Below are 10061 nucleotides of genomic sequence, written 5' to 3' on the forward strand. Positions count from 1 at the left end.
ACCCGTGTTTGTGGACAACCTCTCTCGAGTGCCTTTTCTGCGCCGTGTCGGAGAGTCTACGAACCCGGCCGTAGCGTCTTTGTTCGCTGCGGCAGTGGAGAACGTCGCGTCCTTTCCCGGTCGCCTCGTAGGGTAAGCTTCGTGCAAAACCTATCTCCACAAGGTAGCAAAAAATTCGAATGTTATACGATAATAATTGACGGGATTTACCGTCTCAAAACCATGATATGATTATGAGGGATGCCATAGTGAAGGGCTCCGGAAATTTCGACCACATGGGATTCTTTAACATGCACCTAAATCTAAGTACACGGGCCTCGAGCATTTCCGCCTCCGTCCAAAATGCGGCCGCTGAGGCCGGAATTCGATCCCGCGATCCGCGGGTCAGCAGTCGAGCACCATAGCCACTACACCACCGTGGCGGGTCTCAATGTAATACGAAGGCTAACAACTGACTTTTTTGGATACGACCTCGCGTAGCTACAAAATGCTGGTGTAAGGGAACATGGCCGCTCCAGGGAGAGAAACGGTTTTCGTGCAGTCTGTCGTCTCGACGCGAAGCACAGCACGTAGAATGGTATACGAGCCGTTTGCTGATGTCTGCCGAGATAGCGCGTGCGACCACGCCCTTATGACCAACGTTCGCAGTTGCTGCTCGAGTGACGCAGCCTCCCCACTCCCGCGGCATCCCTTCACGCTCCTTCGCCCGAAGAAATAGGGGCGGGGCGTTTCCTTTCTGCTTGAGGAGCCATCAAAGGCAGGCCTCGCACGTGGGATGATGTTATCGCATGCATCCTCCGTGCGACGGAGATGGCCGGCTCGTTTCATCTCTGCTTCAGCAGCGTTCGTCGCCAGCACTCGCGCGATTTTACTTGCAGGTAGAATGTACGATGCGCCGGTTGATTTTATTCACTTGGACTTTATACGGAACATGACACCGACAGAAAACACGTCGAGAATGTCCATATAATTGCTATGGCAATAAAAAAAATGGGCGCTTTTTTACTCTCTTATGTCAGGAAAAGCTTCGTTAAATTGGATTTGGCGCCTAGTTAGTTTCGTTATTCTGGCTGATGACAGCACTGAACCGTACCGGTAACTGCTGGGGAATGGAAATTTCGTTAAATCGGGAACTTCGAAAAAGAACTCGGTCTTCATTGGATCGAGTTTCAACTGTAATGTAAATTCACAAGTAAAGCAGTATTTACTCAGAACAATTTTCCCTATTATAGAAAATTCCCAGCGCGCACACAACAAACAAAGACGTAAGGGCAGAAGACAAACAAGCCTTACGCCTTTTGTTTGTGGTGTGCACTCCGAAAACTTTTGATAATGAATTCCTAGAGACTAGTCCAGTTTTGTATACCTTTACCATTTTCGTCATGCATAAAAGAATGAGAAAAACACACAAGAGCACACAACTGTACAAAAACCTGAATCAGCAAAACATTCTTGCCTTTTTAACTTCATGGTGAAAAACAGCATGAGCACGAACACCTGGAAATCAGTGGATGTGTACCACTGCTGAGGGTTGCACTGCAAGGTACAAGCAAAGAAGGAAATTGTACCGCGACTGAATTGTCGCATGAGGTGCCGCCTTTTTCTTTTACTAATATAAATCGCTAGTTTCTTTTTCTTTTTTTTTTGTTGGAGGAGAAAGAAAAGCGAAGATTGGCTTGTGTGTGCCTGACCCACTATTCCTTCTTTCTTTCTTTCTTTCTTTCTTTCTTTCTTTCTTTCTTTCTTTCTTTCTTTCTTTCTTTCTTTCTTTCTTTCTTTCTTTCTATCACATTGCGCAATGCACCTCCTAACTGTTTCTTACCTCCATGCGGGGGTATTGGACCTTAACCCACCTGCTTAGCAGCGCCACACTTCAGTCGTTACAGGCAGTAACGGCGGTCATTCTTGAAACAATGAAACGCAACAATTAAATATGGCAGCGTGAAATGACACGTCACCTCGACAAAATATCAGATTGCGTTATTAGAAACGGCTGATCACCGACCAGCCCACTATCGACAGAGTATCAATCATTGGAAAATGGCGCATACAAATGCCCACGTGACCTGCACACCTTCAAGGGCCTCATTTGTGCTCACCCTCATTATTCGCGAGCTATGCCTCCGCCGCCGCTACCACCAAAATCAGTAACTCACAGAAGCTTCGCTTAAAAATTCGTCCCCTCCGTGCTTGGATACACCCAGAATCTGTGACGGTGCCTATCAAAGGTCATGAACTGTGTGACAGAAATTAGGACTAAAGCGCTTTCCGGGCGTAATGGCGGCTTTTGTGCCCTTAAAGCAATACTTCAAGGCGATTTACCAAAGCGTCCAATTATGGGTACGCCGCGAATGAGTATTGTTCTTACGTCTCGTGTTATGCATGGCTTCACCTATGCACTCTAAAAAAAGATCGAGTAAAACGGGTTTCTTTTTGTCCCACAAAAATAATCGTCATATATCTCACGTGCCTTTCCTTGCATTATCGTGGTGCGCCCAGCACTTCCAAGTCACGAACGGCATGCGTGACATACTCTTGATGTCTGAGTACGAAAGTGGCGGCGCCGAGTTTTCAAGAAAGGAAGCGCCAACATGCCAGATAAGGACTATTGTTGCGGGACAAAAGGACGCATCTTTTTCTCGATCCTTTATAGAGTGTGGGCCTTGCTTTGACCTCCTTAAACAAGCCGGGAATATCAGGCAAGGCCGTAGGGAAGAGCAGTAAACTAGCTTCCCAGCGTGATTTTTATAAATGTGCACCAAAAGCAGTAACCACGGCACTTCTGCGCTTCCTTCAAGTTTAAAGTCAGCCGCCTCGGCCTGTTATTGAATCTGTGGCCCCTTTCTGTGGGGCAAAATACTGCAGGCAACAACACACCCACCTTGGAGCTTAATAATCGTGTTAGTTACTCAGAGGGCACGAAGCCTTGCCATTTCAAAACCACTTTACTTTCTTGGGGATGCGGCTGGAGATTAGGAACTGTGTATACGATTGGGCGTTGTGGTCCAACATGACTTAAGTTTTCTACATGGCGCAAGAAAAAAATTACACCATTTCCCGCTAAAGGGGACCATGAGGCGATGCGAAGCCGGAGCACTTGCACGATCGCGTTCCGTTGGCGTTCATTGGGCATGCTACCGACCTCGCGTCGTGGAACGCGAAGAGGAACGCTACGCGCGTCTTGTCTTCCCTCTAGTCTGGCCGTTAATTCTCGCAGGGCGAGCGAGGAACGCGGTCGACAGGCGCGCGAAAGGGCGGCAGCGTAGGAGAGGAGACAGAGGGGAAGGGGACGCGCATGCGCTGGTGCTCATCGCGGCGTTGCGCAGGAGAGAATTTCGGCATGTATAGCCTGCGTTTCAGAGAAAGATTGGAGAGGGGAAACGGGAGAGGGAAAGTGGAGAGGGGAAGTGGAGAGGGTGAGTGGAGAGGGGTAAAGGGGAGAGGAGGAGTGCGGAGAAGGTATGCGCATGCGCAGTAAGGGTGGTCACGGCGCACACCACCACCACCGGTTTGAACTCCGCTATAAGATGCTTCGCATCTAAAACACAAGGGACAGCACTCTGTTAACTTATCTCAGCCATATGTATTTGTCGTACTGTCTACAAAAATTGTAGTGGCTACACCAGGATATACGTAGCGTGAGCTAAGGTTCAGCTGATTATTCTTAGCTCTCCTTGTTGTCTAGAATTAGCTTGATTATCATGCTTACTGCGGCTTCAATGACACACACATGGTGTACGCATTATGTGATACATGTATTTTTTGCTCAACGCCATTTCTCTAATGCCACAAAGACGGCTCGGTGGTCAGTGCAGTAACACGCTGCCGTCTCTGTGGCAGCGTCTCGTGCCGCCCAGTCCCAACGCCGGCGCAAGTATGACTGCCACGGCTATGACGTCACTCCTCTGGAATGCGCAGATCAGCAGGGCGCGCGCGGCGGTGGCGGCTCCGGTGCGCTAGCTGTGTGCCGTGTGACGTCACTTCTCGCGCATGCGCAGCACGGCTCTCGGACTGCCACGTGAAACTGATCGAGCTCGGCCAGTGTAGTTAACGCTACAAAAACATAAGCCATGAAATTAGCATTTTATGCCTACAGGCCGCCCCCTATTGGGCAAATAGAACCAAACAAGGCCTCTCCACCTCGGCTGCCCTAATCTGGACTATTGTTCAGGAACCTACCATAAATGAAGGAAGATACTATTGATTCAGGCGTACAAGATGCAAACACTTACTATTTTAAAACATTCCGAGAAAGTTGACTGTTCCCAACAAGTACTGGTACCACTTCTGGGCGAAGACTTCCCTTCGAAGTTTCGTATGGTAGGCCCAGATTGTCCCGTGTCCAGATATTTCGTGCAGGTAGTGGAGGCTCACTGTGACGGCCACGAGTGGAAACATCCTGCATGAGAAAGATGGGAAGCAGCGGTGGCGAAACAGCGGAGTGTCTGCTTCCAATGCGGGAGGCACCGGGTTCGATTCCCGATGCCGACAGGGAACCCGACCACCACTTCTTCTAACGGGTAGAGGATTAAAGTGACCTGTCGCTTGGTGGTTCTTGGATAGGCATATCGAAAGCTCGTCCCATAAAGATTTGCGAATGTCTCTGTGAGCACGTTATCGTAGCACAGCTACATGGTGAAAAACTTCAGCGAACGCTGGTATACCTACCAGTAAAATAGGCCCAAGCGCCCTTCGGGTCAGGTGCTCGGCAGAGCGAAGCTCCTAGTCGTTTCGGAGGACACCAACTCTCGTGCAAATTGGCCGTATGGGACCATCATATCTTCGTTTTTTCACTGACATTTAATAATTTAATGAAGCTCCCTCGAGTCTTGCTTGTCGAAGTAGGTCTGTTCCGCCCTAAGTGAAAGCTGTACCAACTGCGCGGAGTATTGATTCGCCTGTTTTCCCCTTGTGTTTATTATTTATTTATTGATACTGTCAACCCACAATGGATTATTACAGGAGTGGAATAGTATAAAAAAGTCACAGTTTCGCCGCAACGGCGGAGCAATGAATGCGATAGCAATAAATTGCAATGTAACGCGAAGAACGGAAAGTAGCTCGAAATTGCCAGCGCGTCGCTCGAGCCCAAAGGACGCACGAAAAGAACGCACACAGGACGAGCGCGAACTAATGCGTCACAGCTCGACACTTGAAGCGCACTGCGCAAACATAAAGCAGGACGCACGAAACGAACGAACAGGTACACACAAGACGAGCGCGAACTAATTGTCACAGTTGTTACTTATTTCTGTTTGAACAGCGCGCTCCTTTCGCAAACGCGGCCGCTGCAGCGAGCGAAGCGAAGCACCCCACCGGCCGCCCCTTTTTTCCTCGAGATAAGCGCACGAAAGCGACCACGCCTTGTAGAGCGAAGAGCAACGGCGTTCGCAGGAGCGGGGCGACGATCTTTAAAGCGCGCAACACGCGCGCACGTCGCGCCATCTATGTGGCCACTAAGAAAGCATGCCGAATTACATGGTGTATATAAAGAGCTCGCCGTTAGCAGGCTGAAAGACGGTGCTGTCGTGGCCTAACGTCTAACGCGGCGGGCTGCAAAGCGAGAGGTCGCCCGTTCGATTCCACACGTCGGAAAGAATTTCTGAATTATTTTTCTTTGTGGCTTTTCTATATATATACATACTTATACATATACGGTGAATGACGGCGACGGGGATGGACATTTTCCAGCCGAGACTGTCCATATAATTGCTATCGCAATAAAAGGAACAAACAAGAGTGCTACATTCTTCACAAAATAACATGCTCTACAGATGAAACAACATAGATCAATAATATTATACAAGTTTCAAACATGTTCGAACAAGTGAACTGTACTAAAACCGTTGGTCCGCTGCGTACATAACGAAAGAAGGCACACAAAAATTTATGAATTGCTACGTTTAAACATATAGAATGTTACATATTGTGCAAGCAATTGCAGAATAAGCAGGCTTACAAGTGAAGCACTACTGAGAACAATAACTCTTGAACAATGCAGTCACTGGCGTCAAAGACAAGTACAAAATATAGGCTCAACTTCTTCCATAAATTTACCTAATGACGATATTAGTACTACAGTATGGGCAAGTCCGTTCCATTCATCGATGGCCCTAGAGAAAAAAACTAAATTTAAACGCCAGGCCTGCGCTGAAACCGCAGCACAGTCACAGCGAAAGCTGGAAGAGCGGCGTTTCTAGAGCCCGTTGTAAGCTCTCTTGGGGCTACAATACAACTAGACTAGAAAGGTACCCACTACGCCATAAATCACAATTTTTGTGAAGTTGGGAAGCACCTACTAAGCCATTATCCGTCATTCTGCGGATAAGCGAGGCACCAGCTACACGTCTGTAAGGCATTATGTGCACTTTGTTGACGCGACGACTGATGACGATGAAGAATTATGGCTCAGCCATTTGTAATGGGTTGGAAGCTTTAAACGGCCCACCAGTTATGTAATTTGCATTGGGTGACGGCCGCTCGCTATTTCCGTCTCCCGTCATGCTGTATAACATACGTTGACGTGGGAGAGAGACGGGGGGGGGCGAATAACTTTACTGAGACCCCGAGGAAATGGATCATGCGCTCATGGGCTTCCTTGCCAACCAATCCAAGTGCACTTGCGAGGAACCCACTACGCTATAAAGCATTGTAATTTTACTGAGACCCCGAGGAAATGGATCTGCGCTTATAGGCTTCCTTGGCAACCAATACAAGTGCACTTGCGAGGAACCCACTACGCTCTAAATCATTCTAATTTTCGAGATGTAGGGCAGCAGGCGCTGTGCCATTTTTCGTCATTTTACGGAGATCCGTGGTACCTGCTAAACGCATGTAAGTCATTATGCGCACTTTGTTGATGCTGTGCCTGATGACGACGAAGAATTATGGCAGAGATCTTTGTAATGGGTTGGAAGCATTTCACAACCTACTCGTTGCGCAATTCGCATTGTGTGACGCCTCGTTACAGAATTCGCGTTGTGCGACGCTTGGTGCTTATTTTATTCTTCTACCACGCTATATTGCATATGCTAATGTGGTTCCTTCCCGACATGAAGCCTGTATAGGACCTTTTTCCAAAGCAGTTTCAAGCACCGGCATGGCTCAGAGGTTGAATACTGGGCTCCCACGCAGAGGGCCCAGGTTCGAGCCTCGTTCCATCCTGGAATTTTTTTCTTATTTCGTTTTTTTTTCTTATTTCGATCGATACTGGTTACTGACACCGGCGGCGGCGGCGGCGGCGGCGGCGGCAGCGGCGGCAGCGGCGGCGGCGGCGGCGGCAGCGGCGGCGGCGGCGGCGGCGGCGGCAGCGGCGGCGGCGGCAGCGGCGGACAACTACGGCGCCAAAAACGGCCGGTGAAATGATCTCATAACAGCTTTCGCTGTAAAACAATCGATAAAGCCAGAAGGTGGAGGAATGTATACATAACGTGTCTGTGCCTAAAATAAGTGTCTGTTTGGTTAAAGTAATCTGTTTTGTTTATGGAAATGAGACTTTGAATAATAGGAAAGAGAAACTTTAGTCTTTCAAGTGAAGTCCTGGATTCTAATGAGGGTAGATTGGCAACTTTGTTAAGCTCTGAAGGGGAGTCATGCCGCCGATACTTATAAAACCTTAATGCGAGACGTTGAATTTTATCAAGTTTAGATTTATTTGTCACCGTGTAGGGGCCCCATATTATTTTGGCGTACTCCAAAATAGGTCTGGTTAATGTTTTGTATGCCAGAATTTATATTTCAGGAGGTGCGCTGTGAATGCGCCTTCTTAAGGTAGGTCACCACCTTCGAGAAAAAAAATTTAGTTGCAGTCCAAAAGTTATAATTATGACTTTGGCTTGTAGGGCTGACGTAAATTTAAATTTTAGAATGATGAAACTCTAAAAATGTAAAAAACAAAATTTATAAAAATTAAAATGTGCCAAAATATGCATGTTGCGCCAACAGTCATAAATGCAAAATGCTTAGTGTGATTGAAACGCAACTTCGCAGGTACGTAGTGAGAACACTATCCTGCGCATCTAACCTCTACAATCAACCCACCTCTAAGCTAAGGCGCGTTATCGTAAAAAGACTGAAAAAGTTTATATTTGACAGCTTTGTTTTGCACAAATTGGCCATAGTACAAAACGTTACTGCTCGTTTTCAAAAATTCTGCTTGAATGCACAACTCAACCTATAACAAAATAGTATGCAAAATTTTATTTCAAAATTTTTATCAGAAGGAAAGTTATCACTGTTTGTTTGTGTAAGTGTAGGATGCAAAAAAATGATGTTTCGAGAAAAATGGCTTTAAATATTCGAATTAAATGTCCATATAATAAGAAACATTCAATAAGTCTGAAATTCTCTAGGTTCATAGCTGGGGACCTCTTCTGAAGCGGCACATTCTCCTTTGAGCGAGCTGAAGCACATATATTTTTTATAGCTCGTTTTGAGTTTCCAGCGGACTCTCATCTACGTGCGCCACAGCAGCTCCACGCTTGGTATGTTTGTTTGTCGCCTTCAAGAGACTGACGCTTGATATATTGATTCCATAACTTGCGTTAATGCTTCTTTTTCGTCCTATATTTTGCCATATTTCATGGAGTACTATAACCTATTCTATGAAAGGCCAAAACTAAGTCCAAGATCTCGAAGTGGTGTACGAAAAATTACCGACAGCCGAGCGAAAACGCGCGCAATTTAAACAACTGAGTGCCGAAGCCGTGTAGTCGAAATTTTCAAAGAAATCGTAAACATCATGCCCCACAAGCTTTAGAATGTGCTTAGACAACTTAGCATTACGTAATGTGTATAAGGAAAAACATTTATGACGACATGGCAGGTGTTGTGGAATCAGAAACCTTCAGTTTCGGTTTCGAATGCGTCTAAGAGGGGTTGGAAAAATGGTCATAACTTTCGAACGGCTCAATATAACTACATATATATTTTAGGGGCGACGCTCCTTATAGCGGCACCCGTTCGTCCCTCGTAGCGTAGTATGTAACCAGTCTTACGCTTTGACCTGCAAGGTGGTGCCGGTGGGAGATTTTTCCTGTGCGTTGTTGAACAATAAAAAATTCGCAGCGTTAGCTAAAAGCCGACTTCTTCTGTCTCTCATTCTCATTAGCAGCCATTCTTTTTCCTCCAAGGTAGTGCCTGGTGAGATTTCTCCTGTGCGTGATTAAACAATAAAAATTTTGTTCGAAACGCCGTTGATTGATGAAATAAACCAACAAAAGACGCCAGATGTTTTGTAAAAGCAAAACGAAAGAACGCCAGATGTTTCTAAAGCAAAACGAAAAGACGCCAGCTGCTTAACGAAAGACGCCAGATGTTTTCTAAGCAATGGTTTTCTAAACAATGAAAATTCACAGCGTACATGTAAAATTAAAGTGCGCTGCAAGTCGTCATAACTCACCGAACCTTTAGTATAAACGCGCCCGATCTCACGTCGGTGATGATGTACTGGGCAGAATTCACGGAAGATTCACGGTTTACCGATGAACCTCCGCAGCTTCGCCCACTCATCATCATTCACTCCGTGGATATGCTGTGATTTTTTTGCTAAATATTCTTGAATAGACAAGGAGCTTGAAAATGTCAAATACAAGAAAAATCAATTTTAAAAAATGCGTTTTTAAAGGTGGTGACCTACCTTAAGGGCCATAGTGCATTCCGTGATTTGGTACATACGTCATCAATATGAACATTCCATCTTAAGTCGGATGTTATGGTGACACCAAGGTATTTATGCGCGGACACTCTTGTTAAGATGGTGCTGTCAATGGAATATGTAGGAAGCATAGCTTTCTTTTTTCTCTTAACCGACATAACAGTTTTTTGTGTGTGTGTTTGAAACCATTTTCCAAGTGGCGCACCAGGTTTTAATCTTTCGCAAGTTTAATTCAAGAAGAGTTCGGTCATGGGGATTTTCTATTTTATTACATAAGACACAATCGTCTGCAAACAACCGAATGCGTACTGTGATAGTATTGGGCATATCATTAATGCAAATTAAAAAGAGCAGCGGACCAAATACAACTACCTTGGGGCACTCCAGATAATTTACCGTTGAAGGA

The 10061-nt window shown here is 46.2% G+C and overlaps 1 protein-coding gene across 1 annotated transcript in view; it reads right to left on the bottom strand.

Moving 5' to 3' along the window:
- Positions 1-10061, bottom strand: part of LOC119406536 (nose resistant to fluoxetine protein 6) — a 60210-nt gene that overhangs the window by 1806 nt on the left and 48343 nt on the right. Inside the window, exon 11 of the mRNA XM_037673276.2 lies at positions 1457-1536. Within this exon, the coding sequence (XP_037529204.2) occupies positions 1457-1536 (80 nt within the window). The remainder of the gene's footprint in view (positions 1-1456; positions 1537-10061) is intronic.

Source organism: Rhipicephalus sanguineus, chromosome 10 (genome assembly GCF_013339695.2).
Source record: "Rhipicephalus sanguineus isolate Rsan-2018 chromosome 10, BIME_Rsan_1.4, whole genome shotgun sequence".
NCBI classification, from domain to species: domain Eukaryota; kingdom Metazoa; phylum Arthropoda; class Arachnida; order Ixodida; family Ixodidae; genus Rhipicephalus; species Rhipicephalus sanguineus.